The sequence below is a fragment of the Chanodichthys erythropterus genome, chromosome 10, assembly GCF_024489055.1.
Source record: "Chanodichthys erythropterus isolate Z2021 chromosome 10, ASM2448905v1, whole genome shotgun sequence".
Taxonomy (NCBI): domain Eukaryota; kingdom Metazoa; phylum Chordata; class Actinopteri; order Cypriniformes; family Xenocyprididae; genus Chanodichthys; species Chanodichthys erythropterus.
Genome location: NC_090230.1, coordinates 1,130,884 through 1,156,786, shown reverse-complemented (window position 1 = coordinate 1,156,786; position 25,903 = coordinate 1,130,884). Strand labels below are relative to the sequence as shown.

General features: G+C 36.5%; 1 protein-coding gene across 3 annotated transcripts in view; it reads right to left on the bottom strand.

Annotated features, from left to right (window-relative positions):
• The window catches only part of kcnh1b (potassium voltage-gated channel, subfamily H (eag-related), member 1b), a 55,441-nt gene extending 36,705 nt beyond the window's left edge, over positions 1–18,736 (bottom strand). Inside the window, exons 1-8 of one of the 3 annotated variants that reach the window (XM_067395776.1) lie at positions 18,554–18,736; positions 18,042–18,068; positions 16,720–16,843; positions 16,402–16,508; positions 16,191–16,319; positions 15,812–15,930; positions 12,929–13,321; positions 4,338–4,767 (exon numbers count right to left, since the gene is read on the bottom strand). In XM_067395776.1, coding sequence (XP_067251877.1) covers positions 4,338–4,767; positions 12,929–13,321; positions 15,812–15,930; positions 16,191–16,319; positions 16,402–16,508; positions 16,720–16,843; positions 18,042–18,068; positions 18,554–18,626 — 1,402 coding nt within the window. In that variant the 5' untranslated portion in view covers positions 18,627–18,736. Of the gene's footprint in view, positions 1–4,337; positions 4,768–12,928; positions 13,322–15,811; positions 15,931–16,190; positions 16,320–16,401; positions 16,509–16,719; positions 16,844–16,974; positions 17,082–18,041; positions 18,069–18,553 lie in introns of those variants that run through there. The other 2 variants (XM_067395777.1, XM_067395779.1) reach the window with 2 other exon arrangements.
• Positions 18,737–25,903: the final 7,167 nt, after the last annotated feature.

Sequence of the window (25,903 nt, the reverse complement as noted above, 5' to 3'; positions counted from 1 at the left end):
GCAGAGACCCTACACAACAAGCTAACTGTGCCACACTAGCACAGACACCCATACAAATGCTGAGATGAAAGCAAGGTGATCATGTCCTGGACAACAATTTGGAAGGTGATCAGTCACCACAGAGACTCGTACAAACATTTAGGTTGAATGCTGGTAAAATCCAGTTACAAATATGCACCTACATCAAGAACACATGTATAAAAAATACCAACAAGATACAGCTGTATTACGATGCAGTCATATTACATGTCAACAATAAACTGAATAACGACTATTGGGTAACATTTTAATTTGACATGTCTACAATTTGCAACAACATGTCAACTAGCTCTCAATAATTTGCAACTACAAGCCAGCTAACTCTCAATAATTAGCAACTATACATGTTCACTAACTCAATAATTTGCAACTACAAGCCAGCTAACTCTCAATAATTTGCAACTACATGTCAACTAACTCTCTATACTTTGCAACTACAAGCCAGCTAACTCTCAATAATTTGCAACTACACGTCAAATAACTCAATAATTTGCAACTATACATGTCCACAAACTCTCAATAATTTGCAACTATACATGTCCACTAACTCACAGTAAGTTGCAACTAAATGTCCACTAATTCTCAATAATTTGCAACACGTCAACTAACTCTCAAAAATTAGCTACTACAAGCCAGCTAATTATCAATAATTTGCAAGTACATATCAACTCTCGTTATTTATCATTATTATCAGCATTAGTAGACTGTAGTAGACTGTTAGGTTAGGGTTCGGGTTAGTAGAATAAGTTGATATGTAGTTGGCAAGTTACTTATAGTTAGAATGTCTAAAGTGGGCCATCAAAATAAAGTATTACCCATTATTCTCTTCTGTAGAGCTGCTTATAGCCGAATTTCAATTTGTATCATATTTGATGAAGTTAGCATCAGTGATTCTGTTATTTTCCTGTTTATTACTGTGAAGCTGCTTTGAAACAATCTGTACCATATAACACACTGTAGCAATAGAGGTGACTTGACAGTAGTGATATTTCAGTGAAATCTTGCAGACAAAAAAGATTGTCAATAATGTAGTAATACATAAAGCATGGCTGAATTCCACCAAACAATGGTGTGACCATACCTAAAAACCAAATCAAAAATGTTAACATGTTTACATTAATGCATTAATGCAAGACATGTTTTTACAGTCTGAATTATTTTCTCTGATAATCAGCTTAAATGCAGTTGTAGGTGCAGTCACACTTCAGCAGAATTTCACTGTACAAATAACAATGAAGTACAAATTCATTCAAAATCACCATCTTGTAAAATAGTTTCCTTATGAGAGTGTTTTGGAAATTTCATTTGAGTTTAAGTTGGTCTCGAAAATTAGCTGTATTGACCAAGAGAAAGCATATTGGTTTGAAAGTAACTTCTGTGCTCTAATGACAATTAAACTATTTTTCTCAAAAAAATTTCCTTAAGAAATGAATGGTTGGCAGGAACTACATCTCTTTAAAGAGCAGCATGGCAAACAACAAACAAACACTTCACTAAATATGTCACTAAATATAACTTTCTGGATTGTGGAGTTTCCAACCTGTGGACTCACCTGTTCAGACACAACTGCAAACTTTTTGATTATTACTTTTCTTGGATTGTATATCCACTGGTGGACACTAACATTGGGACTTATCAGCACACTAGGATTCTTGGACTGTTTTAGGGTATGGTTTCCTGATTTTCCTGACAGTTTTCCTGATTTTATTGTGTTGTTTTAAAGTCTCATGTGAACATTGTGAATACACAATTTCTAATTAAACTTATCTCCGTTTTATGTCTCATTCTTTTAACATTTAAAGATCTCACACAGTAAAATCTGACCCCATTTTAAATTTTGTAACCCAACCAATTTGGCTTATCGTTACAAACCAAGGAGAGCATCTTCAAATTTTGCCAGTGCAGAAAAGTAGGGCCTTCCCAGAACTAAGCAATTATGTAATTCATCATAGTGTTCTGCGGGCCGGTGTCTGGACAGAATGTAATCTAGATCAGCACAGGGCTCTATATAGATCTGATGTTCCACTGAGAGAGTCAACGGCAGAAAAAGCACCTGCAGTCCAAACCTTTACAACAAACATGGTGACTCAGAACATTTTTACAGGGGTTTTTATGAACTAAAATTGATAGCCTGCAGATTGGGGTCTTGTTCTGACTGTTGTTGTTTGAGGAAATTGATCCCTTCACTAACACATCAAATGTCAATCATTTACAGTGAGTACGGAAAGTATTCAGACCCCTTAAATTTTTCACTCTTTGTTGTATTGCAGCCATTTGCTAAAATCATTTAAGTTAATTTTTGTTCTCATTAATGTACACACAGCACCCCATATTGACAGAAAAACACAGACTTGTTGACATCTTTGCAGATTTATTAAAAAAGAAAAACTGAAATATCACATGGTCCCAAGTAGTCAGACCCTTTGCTGTGACACACATATATTTAACTCAGGTGCTGTCCATTTCTTCTGATCATCCTTGAGATGGTTCTACACCTTCATTTGAGTCCAGCTGTGTTTGATTATACTGATTGGACTTGATTAGGAAAGTCTCACACCTGTCTATATAAGACCTTAAAGCTCACAGTGCATGTCAGAGCAAATGAGAATCATGAGGTCAAAGGAACTAGCTGAAGAGCTCAGAGACAGAATTGGGGCAAGGCACAGATCTGGCCGAGGTTACAAAAAAAAATTCTGCTGCACTTAAGGTTCTTAAGAGCACAGTGGCCTCCATAATCCTTAAATGAAGACGTTTGGGACAACCAGAACCCTTCCTAGAGCTGGCCGTCCGGCCAAACTGAGCTATCGGGGGAGAAGAGCCTTGGTGAGAGAGGTAAAGAAGGACCCAAAGATCACTGTGGTTGAGCTCCAGAGATGCAGTCAGGAGATGGGAGAAAGTTGTAGAAAGTCAACCATCACTGCAGCCCTCCACCAGTTGGTGCTTTATGGCAGAGTGGCCCAACGGAAGCCTCTCCTCAGGGCAAGACACATGAAAGCCTGCATGGAGTTTGCTAAAAAACACCTGAAGGACTCCAATATGGTAAGAAATAAGATTCTCTGGTCTGATGAGACCAAGATAGAACTTTTTGGCCTTAAAGGTGCTAAAGAGGATGTTTTGTTTTATACATTTTTGCAATACTACTTGAAACTGTCTTTACTAACTGATAAAAGACTATATTATTAGGTGCACTGAAAGGAATAATATGAATATACATCATCTGTGCACGAGGTAGGGCCTTAAAAACATTAGCCAACTGTTTACGTGATGATCGCGTAAACGATTGGCCCTCTGGCTTGTCAATCACTGCCATGACGTTCCTTGTGAGAGACGAGCGCGGCTGCGCGCTCCAGTAACTTTCCACACTCCACAGGCGCCGCATGCAATGTTTTTGTCCGGAGACAGGAGTAACAACTGCAGATTATGAGTTACCTGCGGTGAGTCCAACATAATGAATCCACTAACACAACACAGCGGATGCTGGTGGTAAACACTCGTGTTCCAATACGAGTGTTTACGAGTTTTGGGAGGCGTTCCTTCGAAGGAGGGGGGTTGTTCTTACGCATGCGCTCATTTCAAAAACTCAGTAACAGTCTTTGGACGAATGATGAAAAGATCCTCTTTAGCACCTTTAATTCTAAGTAGTATGTGTGGAGAAAACCAGGCACTGCTCATCACCTGTCCAATACAGTCCCAACAGTGAAGCATGGTGGTGGCAGCATCATGCTGTGGGGGTGTTTTTCAGCTGCAGGGACAGGTATCCTGGACGAAAACCTTCTCCAGAGTGCTCAGGACCTCAGACTGGGCCGAAGGTTTACCTTCCAACAAGACAATGACCCTAAGCACACAGCTAAAATAATGAAGGAGTGGCTTCACAACAACTCAGTGACTGTTCTTGAATGGCCCAGCCAGAGCCCTGACTTAAACCCAATTTAGTAATCTCTGGAGAGACCTAAAAATGGCTGTCCATCAACATTTACCATCCAGCCTGACAGAACTGGAGAGGATCTGCAAGGAGGAATGGCAGAGGATCTCCAAATCCAGGTGTGAAAAACTTGTTGCATCTTTCCCAAAAAGACTCATGGCTGTATTATATCAAAAGGGTGCTTCTACTAAATACTGAGCAAAGGGTCTGAATACTTAGGACCATGTGATATTAATGTACATTAATGAGGAAAAAAATAAACTTAAATAATTTTAGCAAATGGCTGCAATATAACAAAAAAAATTTAAGTGAAAATTTATGTAGTACCACAGAGCAACTTAAATTTAATTTAGTGGTCAAGAAATGTTTTACTCACAGCCAATCATCATCATGGCCACGGCGAAGATCTTCTCTCCATCTGTGGTGGGGGCGATGTTCCCAAAGCCAATACTGGTCAGGCTGGTCATGGTGAAATACAATGACGTGATGTAGACCGAATCTTTGCTGGGACCCCCTTCCCACTTCCCCGTGCCACTGGCATTGAAGCGATATGGTGTACCAACAGATTCTCCCAGAAGATACAGCCAGCTGTCCGTACGGACCATGTTGGCTTCCTCATCTATGACCTCATAGTCACCGATGCTGTACCAGATGCAGGCTAGCCAATGGGCGGCCAGGCCGAACACACAAACCAGCAACACCAGCACCGCCGCACCATATTCAATGTAGTGGTCCAGCTTACGGGCCACACGCCCGAGTCGCAACAAACGCACCACCTTCAGAGAACTGAAGAGGCTGCTGATGCCCTGCAAGAAATAAGAGAAGTGATTAGTGAATATTTTAGTTATTGGTCATTAAGATTATGTTTTTACCCATAAATCACCATGATGGAATATTAACCAAACTAAAAGCCTGTTCACATCAAGACAAATTCAAGTTTTTTTTTTTTTCTATTATTATTATTATTATTATTATTATCATTATTATTATTATTACGGAGAGGTGTTCTAATCTCTTTTACATTGAACTCTGAAAAAAGACAACCAATAAGATCTGCATTCTTGGTCACATGCCCAGAGCTGCTCCTCCTATCTTGGTGGTGCTCATTACAAGTCTATTTTGCTAAGTGACAGTGAATAGCAGAGAAAGAATCCGGAAGTTTGTCTCTGTACTCTTGTATTTGGTCTTGACTGATGAGCTCCAAAGCAATTACAAAAATCTGATCAGCTGTTTGAAAACATGTTTAACTTCCTGTGTTCTCTGTGACAAGCATGTGTCAGAAAAGGAAAGTTGCGCACCACTTTCCTTGTGTACCGCCATATTCTTGCTTTCCAGCAAGCACCACCCAATGTCAGAGAGTGAATTTTCATTTTTTATTCAGCCTGTCTGCTTTTTGGTCTGAACAGACAATTTTGTATGCGCAACCATGTAATTTTCACAATACCCAATTGAAAAATAGAAAATAGAAATTAACAATAGAACGAATACGCAGTAAAAATAAGTTATGAAAATGTTATTTCTGAATGTTCTCTGAACATTCAAAACGTTTAGTTTTATATATATATAGTACAGTCCAAAAGTTTGGAACCACTAAGATTTTTAATGTTTTTAAAAGAAGTTTCGTCTGCTCACCAAAGGCTACATTTATTTAATTAAAAATACAGTAAAAACAGTAATATTGTGAAATATTATTACAATTTAAAATAACTGTTTTCTATTTGAATATATTTCACAAAGTAATTTATTCCTGTGATGGCAAAGCTGAATTTTCAGCATCATTACTCCAGTCTTCAGTGTCACATGATCCTTCAGAAATCATTCTAATATGCTGATCTGTTGCTAAAGAAACATTTAATGTGTACAATTGTACAAAATATTTGTGTACAATATTTTTTTTCAGGATTATTTGATGAATAGAAAGTTCAAAAGAACAGTGTTTATCTGAAATCTAATCTTTTGTAACATTATAAATGTCTTTACTGCCACTTTTGATTTCATTTCTTTTCAAAAAAATAAAAATAAAAAATCTTACTGACCCCAAACTTTTGAACGGTAGTGTATAATGCTACAGAAGCTTTGTATTTCAGATAAATGCTGTTCTTTAGAACTTTCTATTCATCAAGGAATCCTGAAAAAAAGTACACAACTGTTTTCAACATTGAAAATAATCATAAATGTTTATTGAGCAGCAAATCAGCATATTAGAATGATTTCTGAAGGATCATGTGACACTGAAGACTGGAGTAAGGATGCTGAAAATTCAGCTTTGCATCACAGGAATAAATTACTTTGTCAAATATATTTAAATAGTACACAGTTATTTTAAATTGTAATAATATTTCACAATATTACTGTTTTTTTTTTACTGTATTTTTAATTAAATAAATGTAGCCTTGGTGAGCAGACGAAACTTCTTTTAAAAACATTAAAAAAAAATCTTAGTGGTTCCAAACTTTTGGACTGTACTGTACTGTAATATATATATATATCAATATATATATATATATATATATATATATATATATACATACATACATACATATATACATACATACATACACATATACATACATACATATATATATATATCTTGGTTATATGAAAAATAATCATATCATTCTTCAAACATTCTGAAACAATTTACCAATTCAGTGCCACCTCTGCAGTGCAAAGATTAATTTTGTTAATGATTTAATTTGACTGGTAACAGCTCTATATAGTGTCTTATTCTAATTATATTTATTGATTGAAAATAAGTAATTTCTCAGGTAATGTGGATCTTTATTAATTTAAGGAGCGCTGGTCTAGTCTTGGTCTTGTCTTGGTCTCAACACACATTGGTCTTGGTCTTGACTTGGTCTCGGATTAGGTGGTCTTGACTACAACACCATTAGTAACATTTAAAAACATTTTTAGATGAACGTCCAACTAAAACATTTCAGAGAAAAAAAAAAACGCTCAATGAATGTTGTATAAATAATGTTTTTGTGCTAACGTTTTGAGAAAATTATTAAAGACCAGATAACTTTAAACTAATTCTGTTAATGTTAGTAGAAGAACATTTGTTCATAACTTTGAGAGAAACTTGCAAGAATGTTGTTCCGGGAACAATGAAAAAAATGATTTTGTTGTTTGTAATTTCTGTTTTTGTTCCTTATTTTATTCCTGTTAACGTGTCTTAAACGTCTTTTTACTATTTATTTACTATTTAATTTGTATTTTCACTTAAGGCGTCATCTGCTTTCGCTTTTTAAATTAAATGCATTCAATAACATTAGTTTTTGCTGTGAAATCGAAATTTGTTTCTCTGCAAACTGTTGATAGCTTAAATGTTTGTATTGTGACTAGAGCAGTGCTTCCCAAACCTCTCCAGGGGACCCCCACCATTGCACATTTTATATGTCTCCCTTATCAGACACACCCAATTAAAGTCTTGCATTCTGTGTTATTGAGCTAATGAGTTGAATCAGGTGTGTTATATGAGGGAAACATACAAAATGTGCAAAGTTGGAAAAAGCCCCATTGAAAAAGACTTGGGCTTTAATAGTATTCTGCCCACTGCATCAGCAGAGAAAGGAAGGATAACTGGTGTTGACGTGCCCAGCCCAGGCATCGTCTGCTGCTGCTGTGGGAATGAGGATTGTGTGTGTGTCTGTGTGAGCGCTATAATCTCCAGCTCTGACACTCCTGCTCTGCTGCAGGCTCTGCTACAGCGACCTGACAGCTACGCAAAGCCCCAGAAAAAATACAGCTTTGAGTGTGCACTTCCTACCAAGGGATTAAATAAACGTGTCTGTGCCAAAACCAAGACCGATGACGGCACCTGACAGGTTGTGTGTGGTTCTATTATGAAAGTCAATCTGTTATGAAAGTCAACTCACTAACCGGACGCTGAACGCAGTTGGTCATAGTGGTGTATTAGAGGTAAAAAATGATATAAATACAGTTCGGTTTCTCACACAAACCGATCGCTTCGTGTCTTAGGGCATCAATGTGTTATCACGAGCTGCAGGGTTCAATTTAGATTTGTCTGTGCATGTTTATTTGACTCTTATAGATGGTGTTACCGTTTCAATGCATTATTTGACAGACAGACCGCAACGGTTGGAGTTAAAAATCATCATTTGTGTTCTACTGATGAAACAAAGTCACCTACATCTTGGATGCCCTGGGGGTAAGCAAATAAACATAAAATTTTAATTTTTGGGTGAACTATCCCTTTAACTAATGAAACTTATTGTAAAGTGTTACCGTGTCTTCATAATCTATCATCAAAAAGTAATTGCTCATTATCAAACACTTTCCCTGTCAGCCATTGGCCAAAAAAGTAGTCCTGCCCCAAACTTACACTGTTGGATTAGACCAGTGGTTCCCGAACTGGTGTTGTTCACCTGGGGGTACGTGAGGTGACAGAGGGGGTATGCAAACAAAATGCTGAGTTTTGCCGTTCATTCAATTTAACCTACTTAAAATAACATTAAAACCAAGCATTTATTTCTAACAGGCAAAATGCCGCCTCTAGTGTAAAAACAGGAAAAAAGTAGTGCTGTAAAAGGTCAATACAAAGGTCAATAATCTCTTCAATACAAAAACATACCCTGTGTGAGTTCTTGTTTTCAATGTTGATAATATATTATAGAAGCAAGAATGCAAATTTCCCTGAAAATCCACATAATTGCAAATGTGACAATTATTTTATACAACAGTTCAACAAACAAAAAGCTAATATTGAGTGATGAACAGCAGAACTTCAACACAGTGGTGTTTTGTTAGTGAATGAATCTGCGGCTTTGAACGAATCAGGAGAGTCAATAATTCAATGACCCATTCATAAATACAGCCACTTGTTTAATTACTGAATGAATGAATGACTTGATGACTCACTCATTAAGACAGTGACTTACACTACTGGATTTAGGTTAATATTTCAAAGTATCACTTATATCACAATCATTTTATATTTTCCTATTGAACTTTTTTTTTTTTTTAAAAACATTATCTCATAACATTAGCATTAAACAGTGTGTAAATACATCTAGATGCAGCTTGTGCCACTCCAGCGCAAAGATGGCTTTTGTTGATACTGATTTCATTTTATATAAATTATTGATTTAGTTTAATTTATTGCTTTATATATTATATTAATAATTAAATTAATGGAATTTTAAGACAAAACATGACACATTTAATAGGGTTACAAAAACTTTGCCTTTATAAAGGTAAAAAAAAAATGCACCTGAAAATCAATTTAAGGGTGCAAACATTGTCCCTTAATGGAAAAGATGTGAAGGATGTTAAACGCCTCAGTGGGTATGCCACTCTAAAAAGTTTAGGAACCACTGGATTAGACACTGATAATATATATCTATAATAATATATATAAGATAGTATATCTTGCCCAGAAACTACTGTTGCTTGAATGTTAATGTAATAAAGGTTACAAAAATAATCACAATAATTTTTCTTGCACATCAAGCAAAACTCAAACCATTGAGGTTTGTTGAAGCAAGCACAGTGCGTTGATCAATGTTTATACGTGAATAAAAATTTAAATAAACCTGTTCATCATATAAAGTGATTGTTTATCTTCAGAAGACTTGGATTAAACTGCTTACTTTTACGATCTCTTTAAAAAATACAGAGTTCAGGTATGAAACTCTAACCATACACTGATTGGTTCTTTCTATGCCGTGACACCAGCCAATCAGAAGTATTTCCACGCAACCATAAATATCGTACCCTAGCCTGCGATCGACAAGCTGTGCAATGTGAAAGCTCTGTTATCCCTCCTCCTCCCCAGCACCACCTGTAGAGATCTGCTACGGGGGTTCTACAATTCTTGCAGCAGCCTTTTCTTTGTTTGTTATATTTGACTAAGCTGAACAAATTATTGTATTTGCTCAGCAGAAGTAGCAGCATAGCAGATCTCGTACGTCAAAATCAAGCCATGTATACTTCATGCCCCATGCCAATAAATGCTGGTTGAATTTAATCCACTCCGAGAGATGTCATGACTGAACTTTTTGAAGCTTGAAAATTTTTGTTGCGTAGATTTCAATGGATGGACAAAAATGATGATAGAATCTTCAAAATATCTTCATTTGTGTTCTGGAAATCTTATCTTAATGAGAAACTGTCCCTTTAAGCAGGCTCAAATAAATGATTCCTATAACAAAATGCAAACTTGTATTCACATATAGTTTTATATATTTTTTTTTAATTTTCCAATCAGACAGTGTAAAAAAAGTCCAGCCTTTTCTTATCATTGAAAACAATTTGTAAAATGGGGTGCAAGGTACATTTCTTGATGACTTTACAATCTGTATTAAAGCTGCAAGTTTGATATTTAATACCTAAAATACAGTCTGTCGCTGTGCTTTCTACAAAGCTGGACTTATTTATAGACTACTCTTTCTACTATTTAAAAGAAAATCGTGCAATGTGCAGCTATTTAAAATGTTTGAGAGTCCTGTTCCAACATAGTGGTACCATTAAACTGATGTTTGTACAGAGCCACACATTAAACAGAATCCTGAATTCCTCACTCATAAGGAGCCTGGGATTAGATTCTCTTTCTATTCCAGTATTTAGAGAATGTAAATGCTCTTAGTTCAATTCAAACATTAATTATTCAATGACGTGGCTCTTTCCATTGCAGTCTTCACACAGGAAACACAAATACTATTGCTGTGGGCTTCTGTGACTGTGCTGAATCACAGTACATGAGCCGCTAATGAGCATGACTTCTACATGACATTGCTTTTGAGTGGGGATAATAAGTCTAGTAGCTGCTGATTTTGGCCCACAGACTCAATGTTCTGATGCAAATAGCCTTAGATATTGGCATCATCCTTTTCTTCTTGGCTAGAGATTCATATAGTTGAAGAAACAGCACAATTGTGCCCATTAACTGAATATGCAGATTCCTCCATATGGAGACTGAAAGCCCCTGTGGCGTTTTTATTTTTAAAAAGCTTCTCAATTACAAACCCATGTTTGTTGCACTGATCATTGACAACAAAGTTTCACGCATTCTGCATTGCAGCATAAGCTGGAGGTAAAGCTTGAATGAGCTGGGCGCACCACAACACTGGTAATGATGGCTGCTGGGATACACTATACATTAACGACGATGGCTTCTGAGGGGCATGAAGTTATGAACCACTGACATATGGATTTTACAATTATAGAAGTGTGCAAAGCCTGTCTCTCCTATGGCGGTTTCTTTCTATGGTAAACCGCAGAGATTCAAAGATTCTATGAATGATGTAGCAAGATCACACACTGCTAGCTTCATTCACAGAGGTCCCGGGGGAAATACCTGACATGCTAGGATGAAATCAATTCTGAAAACAGTGCTTCAGTGCGGCAAAGCCATCAAGACTGACTGTGAGGCAATAATGCAATTTCAGCAGAAAGACAGAGACTGACACTGGCTCATGCTTGCAGACACCACTTCAGTATTTCTCTAGTTTTTGAAATAGCAATTACAAAATGTTACACTCTCAGAAAAAAAAATTAGGGGGTAAAACAGCTTGTCACTGGGGCAGTATCTTCAAAGAGACCTCTCTGTACCTTATTTACCCCTAAAAGGTTCATACAGTATAAGTCTAGTTTGACTGTGGCTTTAAATATTGGTTGGTTTTGTACTATTAATAGAGTAAGCAATTCTCAAAAAAGTATTCATGAAAATATGATTAGTTATCATAGGTGAAAAGTCTGAAAAGCCTGAGTGTTCAAAAGTAATTAAGAGATTAAGATAATAGTCAGTTTTGTTAGTCAAGTAGTCAAAGAGTCTGATGTGAGTTTAACATTTTCCAAATTTAATTTAAAGTAATTTAAAAATCAATGTTGAGAAATGCATGGTATGAATTTAAATTCAATTAAAGTCTCGGATTTACTATTTTGTAATGTCTTTCCTTACTGTAGTTGAAAACTAGCTATTGTGAAAATTATGTGTATTATGAAAATGAATATTGTGGTAAAGATTTTGGTCCCATCACCCATCTCTGAGAAATATATACAGAGAGCTGCTAGAAAGTCAACCCATAATGCTTTAGTCCCAGAAGCCGCAGAAGCTGATTTCACCAAGTGCAACCTGTTCCTGGCTCAACATTTTTGTTGATCCTGGAACAACATTAAAATCAATCAGATTTGAGAGACAAGTTTACAGTTTATGTCAAGTTTAGGGGTCCCACTTTATATTAAGTGGCCTTAACTACTATGTACTTACATTTAAACGAATCATTTGATACAATGCACTTATTGTGTACATACATGTTTTTACATTGTACTCATATTTTTTAAAATACCTTCATGTAATTACATATGTAATTAATTTCTGTTATTACATTTATAATTACACTGTTGACCCATCCCTTACACCTTACCCTACCTTTAAACCTACCCATACCACCAAAGCTTTCCCTAACCTTACCCGTATCCCACTTCAATAGCAGCAAAAGTGTTTTGCAACTCAATATGAACCCAATACGTACATTGTACTTATTTTTTGATGTAAGTACATAGTAGTTAAGGCCACCCTAATATAACGTGGGACCAGTTTGGGTTTACAACCAAGGTTAGGTGCTTCTACATCAGTGTTATTCATATAGCATTTCCCTCTGAATTTAGGAATAACATATGGGTAGGCATATGGCTTGGACTAAATTTTTGGACCAGAATGTTGTTCCAGGATCAACAAAATGCATCTAACTCTGCAAAATCAGGATGTGCGAGTAAGCCAGAGGTAAGGAATGAAATCTCCATTTTGACTGTAGCAGGAGAAAAAGAAATCTTGGAAGATCACAGGCTAAACCGAGAGTCAATTCTCCTCTAGCTAAACAGTTTAAACAATTCCAATTTGAACAACAAGGGCAGTTTTTAGGGGTAGATAAAGTACGAAGTTGTCCCTTTGAGGGTACTGCCCCAGTGACAATCGGTAGAGAGTTACAGAAGAAAACTCACCTCGTCAACGTTCTCAAAGGCATTAATGACATCGTATGGAAGACAGGAGAGGAGGTCAATGACGAACCAGGTCTTCACGTAGTTCATTCGGATGAGCTTTGGGTCTGAGATCACCTCCCCAGCGGGGCCAACAAAGGTAGTGTGGAAGTTGAGCACAATGTCCACCAGGAAAATCACATCCACAATGCTGTCTACTACCAGCCAGGTGACGTTGTTTTGTTTGGTCTTGAAGGACACATTGTAGGGGACCATAATGGCCGTGTAGAAGGTGAGGATGAGAATCACCCAGTCCCAGGTAGTTTTGAAGGTGCAGTAGTGCAGGATGATGTGAGGAGGCGTTTTCGGAGCCTCTTGCTTATACTGCGGGAGGATGTCTGAGCCTAGCTGCAGTACCTGATTGGGAATAAGAAGAGGACATAGTATAACTATAATCTGAAAAAAAGTTATGAACATTATGGGAGACAGCAAGAGAATATTTCCTCTGTCCACAAACAGCATTCCTGATGTATTTGAGCATAAACTCTAACCGAGAGACTGAGTGAGAGGGACATGACTGTTTCCGCACATTTGTGACAATGACAGCATGAATCTGGGAATGGAGATTTGCACACACTTGCTTTTATCCATAGGAACTTAAGCCAAGTGCGGACAAGACAGAAGAAGCTTGTCAATCTTTCAAGTCTGCGACAGAAAAGCCCCAGATCGTAGCCTAACTTACAGCATATGCCTCTTGTGAGAAAAACTCTGATTAGTCACAGACTCTACAATACATTTAAAACTCTTCTGAAATCCAGACAAGTGCACATGTGCATATTTCTGCGACAAGGAAGAGAACCACAATGAACAAAAGGTAGTGAAAAGCAAGTACAACTTAGAAAGAAGTGAGAGCCTATGCAAGCTCTCCAACTGTTTTAGTGCCTCTTTTCCCATCATGGTGTTTATGACTAAAAATTAGCCCTAGCAACACTACTGCCATTTTATTGTAAAAATGTTTAAAATGTAATTCCAACCACTATTAATCCAACCTCAGAATGAATAATGATTTGAAAGTTTGTGGAAATGACATTTGTTGGTTCAAAAAAATGACAAAAAGAAAAAAAAAACTCTTAGACATTGTACAGACACAAATTAAACTAGTATAAGCTAAGCATCCATAGCTGAAGAAACATCCTGTGAGTATGTGCTAGAAACAGTATTTTGAGAACACTGGCAATAAGAATGATCTTGTAATTTTCACTATGATTTCAACACACTGAAAAGAAAAAAGTAAAACAAGAAATAAAGGGGGCTGGGGGGTTAGTTCCCCATGTTGCTAATAATTGTGAACATTTCGACACTGATGACTCAATACAATTATGTGGTTTGAGTTAAAAAAAAAAAATGCTGTCTGCTTAATTTACACAACAAATGGTGCATAACCTCAAAAGTATACTTCAGTTTTGACAAAACAGTTAGCATATGCGTACTACGAAAACAGGGTTTTTTCATACAGACACTTTTGCTGCACACCCGGGTTTGACTGACTTGACAAATATATGGTATGGCTTTAATGAAAAGTGTATGACCGGCACATTTAGCATTAGCATTGCTTTGGATGTTCAGTAGAATCCGTCAAAATACACATCATCAAAAGCAAGTTTTTTGTTTGTTTGTTTGTTTTGTATCTTTAGGTTCGGTGTTAAAAATGACAGTGTGAATGCTAAGTGAACCAGGACTAAATGAATAATTTTCTTTTTTTGTCCAGACCAAACAAATCAAGAGAACCAAACTACAAGTGTGAACACACCCTAAAAAGGGTGGTCAGGGGTACAGTTTATGTGAACTCTGATATGGTTCGCTGATGATATGAACGCAATCGTACTAAATTGTGGAAGTGAAATTGCAGAAGTGTGTGTCCTCACTCACTTTCCTGACAAGCATTACTGGCGAACTGCAACCAGACAGAATGTCATATTTCTGCTCACCTTCAGCAGAAATGGACTCCTGCTTTCTATAGAACAATTGAGGTAATGGCAAGTGCCATTGTGTGCTGACGCTTTGAAAACAAAACTAAAGGTTCAAAAACAGACCAACAAAAGTAACTCTTTCCATTTTGGTGCCTTCTCCTTCATAGCAGCTACCTAGCATCACGGGTATGTGCTGCAGTTTGATGACACAAGCGTACCGCAGTTTGGACTCAAGTAATATAATGTGAACAGAGACCAGCGGGGAAAGGGGTAGGGGAACAATGGTTCAGACCAAGCAATCAAAAAGTGTGAAAGCACCGTTAAAGTACACTTTATTAAAAAGCATGCACAAACACAGTTGCTCATCATATTAGTGCATTTCTTTGTCCAGTGTTTGTGCTATTTCTCTCCAGAATCTATGACTGACAAAAATGCCTTTGTTTACACTAGAGTTGCAAGAATCTCTTAACGTCCCTACACAAGCGCTTGTCAAGGCAGTCGTCTACTGTTGATGCCGACGCCAGTAATTTGATGTTGCTGTTTCATCTATTCTGGTGCGTTTACAAGCTGAGCATATAGCAAAAATTAATCTGCATGCATACAGTACGCATGTTCTATGCTGATGAAGACATTTTCATCACGTGTACTGTACAAATTCCCTATAGCATACCAAAATGGGGTTACCAGAAGGGTTTTGGAGCTAATGCAGGAACTGAGGGGGACGTTCATGTGGAGTGTGTCACGTGAACAGCAGCCGCACATGTTGGAGATTTATCTCAAGACAGCAGAGGGGCTTTTGGGATTGCAGCACACACTCTTGGAAAAGAGTGCTCAGGTACAAATGGATGGAGTGTTCCTTTGATGAAAGTGCTTGAACATACATGTAGACACACACACACACAAACACAACAGTGATCACAAACACGTATATATTTACCTCGGCCAGACGGGAGTGCTTGTGGACATTCTCGCCCTTGTGGACAGTCGGCGCCAGCTGCTGTAAAACACCACGGCTGCTGGTCAACGCCCGTGTCAGGCGAGCAAACTTACCCCAGCCTTAATTCATATAAAAGGGGAAATGGTTAGAGAAAAATACATTTATAATGGAAGGAGTGTTTATAAATCAGTATTATAAAGTGGATAGTTTCTTTCCTGCATGGTAAAGTAGTCTATAAATTGTTTCAGTAGTGAAAACAACATCCTGAATAAATCTGTCAACATCTAAAATCAAACACTCAGAGAACAGCTTTCACTTTCCTGATGAAATTTACACCTAATAAAATGATTTGGGTGATGGGTAATATGTCAAAACAAACCTTTAGATGAGTCATCTTCAATAGGCTGCTTGAATGCAGTGATATCACTGAAGGTGCAGAGAAAAAGTACAACTTTGTCCTGTTCATTTCGGATGGGAGCAATTTTGATGAAGAACCACACTGGCATCCCTGCAATATCAGCAATTTTTTAATTTCTTGATAAATATGATAAGCATAAACTCTTTCAAATGATTTCAAACAGCCAACTCACGGTTCTTCTTGTACATGAGTATTTCAAAGGAGTTCATCTCATAGTTCTCAAAGGTCTGGCGGACTTTCTCACAGGTTTCTTTGTCAGTGAGTTCCCCATACATGAAGCTGAGACAGGGACAGAGAAGTACATTACCAAGAGAATACAAAAATTCTGACTGAGCCATAAACTCAAGCTGTGAGCCATGATGCCAAATCCATGATTTAACTACTTTAGGTTGCAGTCAGTCTCCATTACATAGTTATGGTTCCTGATTTGTTAACTGACACTAATATAACTTAGATGCAGTCTAATTATAAAGAAAAAAAAAGGGGAAACCTGCATGTGCTGCTCTTCTGCATGACTTCAGCACGATGGTAACCAGACAGCTTGCAGAATCCATCATTGCTGTAGACAATAGGCCAATCCACAATTTGGGCATTCCCCAAAACAAAATTGGTGTCTGCCAGGAAAAAAAGAAACATTATTTTTTGTATTGTGATAACATTACGTTGTGTCAGCAATGATATAGGGTTCTCAAGAGTCAAAACTTAATTCTGATACAAATAAAAAAACACTAGCTCCTACATTCACCTTAAGGTGTGGTCACATTAGCGAAGAAAGATCAAGAAAGATCCATTGTCCAATACTAGCAATGCATGAAACACATCTCACACAGAAGTCACTTTCAAACCAAGCAGCTTTCTGATGGTCAACATGGCGAACGCACGTGACCAGCTTCAACACAATGTGTAATCTGTGCGGGGAAATCTTTCGCCCGCATGCAACATTCCCAATTTTGTGACTGCAAAAATTCGCTGAACAATAGTAAATGTGATCGCACCTTTACTCTTGAAGCAATAAACAATTCCATGGGTGAATTCTGGAAACATATGTAAAATATTTGCTATATTTTATAGGCCATTGTGTTTGATGAGCATCTTTAATAATCCTGGGTTAAAGGAGCTGTAAATGTAAATGAATGACCAGGTTTGGCTAGTTACCTCTGGTTACCTTAGCCCCCTTGTAGATGCCATCATGACAGTTATGTCACAACAATACTTATTGGCTGATGGCACCACAAGTATTTGCACAGTCCCAAAAAAAAAATTCTGAGCTGTGAGAGTTTACATCCATTTAGAGCATGTTAAACCTTGAATTTAACAATGTTTCACAAATCCAAATCTCAAACCCTAAATTTGATGCCAAATACAGTGTAAACTAACAAGTCCAGTGCTAGAATGTTACAGTGAGATGTTTACCAACAGACATTAACATTAAATATTTATGAGCTTTCTACAGTCGATGTAGAAAGTAAAGCAAGATCAAACATGCTTACTTTAAAACAGAGTAAAAAAGTGATGTTTTTTGTGAGCTCACCAGCAAGTGATTATAGAAGTAGCTCATAATTTTTCAGGTCTGTTAATACAGATTTTGCCTCTTTACTAGAGAGTTAATGTCAACCACAAATTCCTTTGATTACATAACAAGAGTAAAAGCACATAAGCAGTACAATATACAGAGAATGAACTAAGAGATAAGAAAAATCGCTACTGATCTGGATCTACAAACTACAGATGTCAAAGCAAACAACGATGAACAGAAACAGCACCACAGTGGGATGGATGAGACTGAATCACATGAAAACATCAGCTATATACCTGTCTGTCTATGAGAAAATGTCCAAACTGAAAAGTTGAAAGGAAAAAGAAAGTTACAGTAAGAACAAACATCTTTGTAATAAACTTTTTGAATGGATTTGGATTTTTGTCCTGTGTTTATTTCCAAATTAATCAGTTCCAAATCCCCAATTAAAATTGCATACACATATATATGCAATGTAATACATAATAGTAGTACATAATATATAATATGCAATATATATATATATATATATATATATATATATATATATATATATATATATATATATATATATACACAAAAGCACAGCAGTCTAAAACAACAGATCATTTCATGTGAGATACCAAATAAAATATATCAGAGAAATCATTGTAGTACATCTGTATAAACTGATTTATGAAACCCAAAGTACTGAATGGTTATACTATATGTGGATATAAGGCACAGCTAAAGCATATTGAGTGAGTTGATTGTAATGTTGCAGAACAAATTATTTCACCAATAAGAAATTGTGAAAGGCTTTTCTCACCATTGGAGCGGCGTACTATATTCTCCAGAAAAGTGTTCTGAGGGGCCACCAGTCCTCTACGTCCCCCGGCCATCCCTACTCCTCATACGGTCTGAGATCAGTGTGAGGATGAGGCTGGCTCCTGCCTGAAAGCAGCCTACATGATTATGGCCAGAGTAAAGAGCCCGATTTAGGATATAAAGCACTGGCTGCTTGTGCCTCCCCCTGCTGTTGAAGAGCCAACCAGAGTCTCCTATAGACAACATCTGTGTAAAGAGATCCAGCATGTGCTGAGTCTGACAATCAGTGATCGACGGAGACATCTGTTGGTGAGAGGGAGAACTACAGAATAAGAAAAACCTGAGGTGAGGTCATTCAATATTTCTTTAGTGATTAGGCATCCAAACACCCAAGTTACTGTAACCCTATTGTGTTTGTTCTGATGTTATAAAAACACTATAAAATTCTACTTATATATATATACATATTTTACTTCCTTGTAGAACAAGGAATTACCACATCACAAGGAATTACCCATCAATATGTTAGGACTGCAAACTTGTGAGGATATACTAATAATACAGTTTCAAAGCCACTGGAAGGCAAGCCTGCAACCTTTAGCCAAAAGCTTAAATGCTAACTGGCGTTACGGCACTATGCTTTGGCACTACGCAGGGAGGAGTTTTGAACGCCGGCATGATAGGCTGAGAGGTGCCGCACGTGATTAAGTTAGCCGTTACGCTTTCTCCAATGGTAAGAGATACAGACCCTCTTAACTCCCTATAATACGATCTCTGTACCATTTGTTGGGAAAAGACGTTTGAAATGAGGAAGTTTGATAGATTTTAAAGGGATAGTTCACCCAAAAATGAAAATTCTATCATCATTTACTCAATCTAAAGTTGTTCAAAATCTGTATAATTTTATTTGTTCTATTGAACACAAAGGAAGATATTTTGAAAAATGTGTTAAACTGAACAGTTTTGGGGCACCATTGATTTCCATAGTAGTTTTTTTCCTATGCAATGGTGCCCCAAAGTGGCCTGGTTACAAACTTTCTTCAAAATATCTTCCTTTGTGTTCAACAGAACAAAGAAATTTATACAGATTTGGAACAAGATGAGGGTGAGTAAATGATGATAGAATTTTCATTTTTAGGTGAACTATCCCTTTAAATCTATGCTGCCATCTACAGGAAAAGGGGTGTTTTGCTAAAAAAAGAAAGAATTTCTAGAGTATATACGCAATCTATAGCAAACGCAGTATTACTGTGCACCTGTATGCTCCAGTCAGCCATTAAACAACACCACACATAATATAAACACAAATCTCTAGATTCATGCTCTGATATTTAAGCACTGGCATACTGTAAATATTAGACCGGGGGTCCGGGGGCCTGTACCATGAAGCTGGATTAGCTGGCTAGCCAGGTAAGTTTCAGATTAGTTTGCACCAATCCTGGGTTTTAGGTACCATGAAAGTGACTTGGCTTTTAGCGGTGTTCATCGCCATGGTAACTTACGCTCCACGGCTAACCTGCTCCGGGGCAGGTTATGTTCAGGGTTAGAGATCTCAAACTGAAATTGGACCAATCAGGTGTAAGCTAAGTGACACTGACACACCCAACGCAATAAAGTCACTCCCCCAGTTTCTCTTCCTCCAAATTAAAGGTCATTATATAGTAAAAACAAATATTTAATGATGAAATTGTCTGGTTTTAATGATAATATAATTTATATATGATTTGCATATGATCTATATTTTTATTAATCCATTACACACATGCAAGTTTAGTTTAACAGTTGTTATTAAGCACTTAGTTTCAATGAATATTGATCATATGTAGGCTAATATAAATAAGGTGTAAATATACTATTTAAATATGACTACATGTGAGCTTGTATGTTTGAGTCTCTATCACTATATATTATTAACCATATAAACTAACTTCACTTGGACTGATAGAGAAAGATCATTTCTTTTATTTGTCCTCTTTCAAAGATAAGTATTTTCCATTAGTGTAAATGCGTTTAAATTCTTAATTTTCAGTTAATTGAATCTCGCTGGCTCTCTCGTGAGAAGTGAATCACAGTTTATTTCTGTTGCAAGGCATGTGATTGGCTGTTCACCACTGATGTCACAGATTCATGTGCACACACTTCACAGACTCAGGATCAAAGCCTGAGTTGACAGAGAAAGTTGATGATCAGCATCATGGTACCAACAAAGCCGAATTGGAGTGGTTTGGTTTTGTCAACTCGAAACTAATCCTATAACCCTGAGTTTGTTCATCTACCATCATGGTACAGGCCCCTGGAGGGCCACTGTCCTGCAGAGTTTAACTCCAAATAAACACACCTGAACCAGCTAATCAATGTCTAATTAGGCATACCAAAAACTTACAGGCAGGTGTTTTGGAGCTGGTTGGAGCGAAACTCTGCAGGCCAGTGGCCCTCCAGAAACGAGTCTGACACCCCTGTATTAGACTATGCATCTAGAGATTTATGTCGGTTTCATGTGTTGTTTTGTTTAATGTACGCTAATATCATTTTGGTTTAATGCACTGTTTGATGTTTGGTAGGCTACTTTAACTTAATAGTAATTTGTCAGGATAACCATAAATACTCATAAATGGACACCATGCAATTAATTACCTAGTTCTGACGATGCAGTCTGAATGGCTGATGGATCTTTAACTCATTTGGTAGCGATCACATCATTATCTACACAGCACAGCGGATTGGTTGCTGTTGCCTCAGCGGTCAATGAGCTTGCTGCTCAAACATTCAAATATTTGGCATTGTTTGCTGTTAGCAGTCTGCAGCGCGCTTTCAGATGGCATCTAAATCAACATCTAGGCTTTCCCCTCATTGTTCCGGGAAAAGATTGAAAGCTTCGAGGGTGTCGAAAACAACGCCATCTGGTGTTTAGTAAAAAAAAAAATAAAGCAGCCAAAACCCTGTGAAAGAAGCTTCGTCAGACGATGCAGCCACCACACATTCCATAGTTTCATGTTACGTGCTCAAATAAAAGCCTAACAGTGCGTGTGTGTGTGTGTGTGTGTGTGTGTGTGCATTGAATTTCTCTCTGTAATAAATTATTTTACCCATTAGGTATTTAATGCCATTATGAATACTAATATGTAATAGAAGAATGTTGGCTAAACATAGCCTATGAATTGCACATGGCAAATATTTTATTTTCCTGAAATAATTTGTATTCTTCGTAGTATGACTGGGTATTTAACCCTAAATCAGGCAACGTGACTCACGAGTCACATAGTATTTATTGTCTTTTTTGGGGCATAAGAACAATTTTTTTATTAAATCCTTTTATCATTTATCAATGCCTGGTCTGTCTCAAGTATGCTGGTCACATGATTTGCTTCAAGTTTTCAGTGATCTATTAGTAAGCCTGATCTAAATCCAACATGGCTGCCAGTGGTGGAGAACATTCAGATTTTGAAGTAGATAATTATATATTAAACTTACTTTTCTTTTGGAAAAAAAATTATATTACTGCTAACATTAATTCTGAACATTGTCTTAGGGTGCTGAAGAAAAAAAAAATGTCATATGTTGTTTATGTTGTTATTTAGCACGTTTTGAAATGTATGTGACTCCTGAGTCACGTTGCCTGTTTAGGGTACCCTAAGAGTGGAAAAGTCTAAGGTAACCATATTAAAAAAACTGTTGCTCCCACTAAATTTTTTTAAATGGTTGTAATTTAAGAATGTTTTAGACATAAGTTTGGTCTTGTTTTTGTTTTTTTTAAAGAAAAAGTAACTTCAAAAAATGATTATATTTACTGTAAATCAAATGTACTCTACAGTCCAGTCCAAAAGTTTGGAACCACTAAGATTTTTAATGTTTTTAAAAGAAGTTTCGTCTGCTCACCAAGGCTACATTTATTTAATTAAAAATACAGTAAAAACAGTAATATTGTGAAATATTATCACCATTTAAAATAACTTTTTTCTATTTGAATATATTTGACAAAGTAATTAATTCCTGTGATGCAAAGCTGAATTTTCAGCATCATTACTCCAGTCTTCAGTGTCACATGATCCTACAGAAATCATTCTAATATGCTGATCTGCTGCTCAAGAAACATTTAATGTGTACAATTGTACAAAATATTTGTGTACAATATTTTTTTTCAGGATTATTTGATGAATAGAAAGTTGAAAAGAACAGTGTTTATCTGAAATCTAATCTTTTGTAACATTATAAATGTCTTTACTGCCACTTTTGATTGATTTAATGCATCCTTGCTGAATAAAAGTATTAATTTCTTTAATTTCTTTTCAAAAAAATAAAAATTCTTACTGACCCCAAACTTTTGAACGGTAGTGTATAATGCTACAGAAGCTTTGTATTTCAGATAAATGCTGTTCTTTTGAACTTTCTATTCATCAAGGAATCCTGAAAAAGTACACAACTGTTTTCAACATTGAAAATATAAATCTTAAATGTTTATTGAGCAGCAAATCAGCATATTAGAATGATTTCTGAAGGATCATGTGACACTGAAGACTGGAGTAATGATGCTGAAAATTCAGCTTTGCATCACAGGAATAAATTACTTTGTCAAATATATTTAAATAGTACACAGTTATTTTAAATTGTAATAATATTTCACAATATTACTGTTTTACTGTATTTTTAATTAAATAAATGTAGCCTTGGTGAGCAGATGAAACTTCTTTTAAAAACATTAAAAATCTTAGTGGTTCCAAACTTTTGGACTGTACTGTAAATATTTTATATAAAATGTATATTTTACAAAATATTTTTTACTCTACAATTACTATCAAATCAAAGTCATATGTCTAACCAATTTGTGTTCTAAATTTTAATTTAATATCACAAAATGTAACTTCCCATGAGATTTTTAGGCGTTGTACCAAAAATAGCCACTGGGTGTTTTTTTAATGCCTTCTCCTGTATCAAATTTATATATTTCAGTCTCAATATCAAAAAACAGTTGGCAGATGGGACCGTGAGACTCAGAACTTTCCAATGATATGTGTTTTGTCAAGATTAGAATTTTTTTTTTTTTATAAAGTAGTTCAAATAAATTGTGTAATACAAAACCTGACACCAACCACTAGGTGAGGAGCTTGCTAAAAGAAATTAAAGTACCATTTTTATGGTAAAGCAAGGTCCGATTTCAAAATGGTTTTCACAGGCTGAATCTTGAGTTCGTAAGCTTTTGAATGATATATAATTTGTCAACATTACATCAGGTAAAGTATAGGATATAATTGTTTTAAGCATGCAGTGGCAAGTAGGCAGTAACAGTTAACAGATTAATGACTTGGTCCTTTTTTTATACCCTAATCAGGCAACGTGACCTGGGAGTCACAACTCATAAAATCCAAAATATATCAAATATTTCAAAAATTCTTTTGGATATGTTTTACTTAAGTTCAGATGATATAAAAAATATCATGAAAATATTTTTTGCTTATCATTTTCCACTGTTGCCTGTTTAAGGGTTAAAAAAAAAAATGTAACTGAATAAGTCTGAATGAAACCTACCCAGTAAAGTAAGATTCTGGAGGTTCGAACTTTCCAACACGCAAAGTGAATCGTGCACGTAATTGAAGGTGAAGAGGCTTGTTTGACTTGAAGCAGTCCAACTTAACACAGTGCCGACGCCATGTGACTGACGTATGGCTTCAAAGTACTAGGAGAGCGATTCGAAATCAGCCGCCTGAGTAAAGAAAGAGTATAGAAACCAAAGAGGCGACACTCTCGGTGCGTTCCAAACGGGATATATCGCCCTCCGGGCACTTCAGAGTGAAAATAATCATGGCCGCCATGTTGAAGGGTCGTTCCAAACCGAAGTGCTCAAAACTGGCAACTTCAAAGGGCCCTTCGGAATGAAAGATTTCGAAGGGTACAATTAATGGACACTTCGGGCCCCCATGATCCTTTGCACAGGTAAGTTGTTTGACATCACAGAATGGGTAAAGGAGGCTCGGAGTTCGATTTTACCTATAAATGTATATATTTTTCTATACTACTGTAATATTTATATGACTTAGATTTGGTACATTATTATGGTCAAAACGACATTGCACCTCAACAAAAATACTTTACAGCTCTCTTATCAGTCCATTCAAAAGTGTAAAATACATACAATATGCATGGTGCGATAAACCTAAAATAAATAAATAAACTAAAGGGCGCACCTCGCACAATCTACTCCTCTTTGATTGTCTCGTTAAGATGACGCAGAAGTGCATTCCAAAAGAAGAGTTTTGTTTTCGAAGCTCTCACTCCGGAGGGTGAACCCTCTGAAGGGATTAGGGCATAGGGATGAGCCCTTCCGAATGGAATGCAGGGTCTGATATGTTTTGGGCAACAGCCACTAGATGGCGCTCCGGTAGTGCGGCCGTATGGAGTTAATATTGTGCCATAATTAAACAAACAAATCCAGCATTTTGCAAACAAACACAATCTGCTTTGCATAAAGTGATTATGTTTGTATGTATGTATATGTAAGAATTATGTATGAAGGTCAGTTTGAGCGAAAACAGAGAGGAGTAACAAATACATGTATTGTGTTTTACAAAATATCTCATAAAAAGGCAAGTGTCTTACAATCGTAACAGACAGATGTGCATTTGTATGCACTAGATTTGGTATTTGTTCAAAGGTTACATGCCATTTGTAGGGTGGTTTGTACTTATTTGTGAAATATGATGTAGGCTCAATTATTAAATTATTTATATTTGTAAAACAATACATATATTTGTTAATCCTCCGCGTTTTCGCTAGAACTAACCTTTGTATTTGGACAATCTGTTTGTTTGTGAGTCGATTTTTCCTTTGCAAAGCAGATCGTGTTTGTTTGCAAAATGCTGGATTTGTTGGTTTAATTATGGCACAATATTAACTCCATACGGCAGACATTATGGGCTGAAAATACTAACTGGACCATAGAATCCTTCACATCTTACGCACCCAAAATCTGCAAATTTCAGAAATCAGAAGCGCAATAGAACAGTTTTTTAAATTAAGTCACCAGTAAATTTTATGGCACCTATAATAAATGTTGTATTGTCTTATATGTGTTTTATTTTACCAGTTGTGGAATCCAACCATTCAACCTTCTGAGGTAACGTAGTTGGCCTACTTTATTGAGTATTTCCATTTTATGCAACTTTACACATTTATTAATAGTAAGTTAATAAATTTAAGATCATCATGTTTGCATTGAACAATATATTTCAGACCTAGTGGAGTAGGCTAATAGTGTTACGTATGCTGGTATAGAGAAGAGGCAGATACGGATTTCCACAAGAACATCCAATACTTTTAATAAACAAAGGCAGAGTTCACCAAACATACACTTTAAATA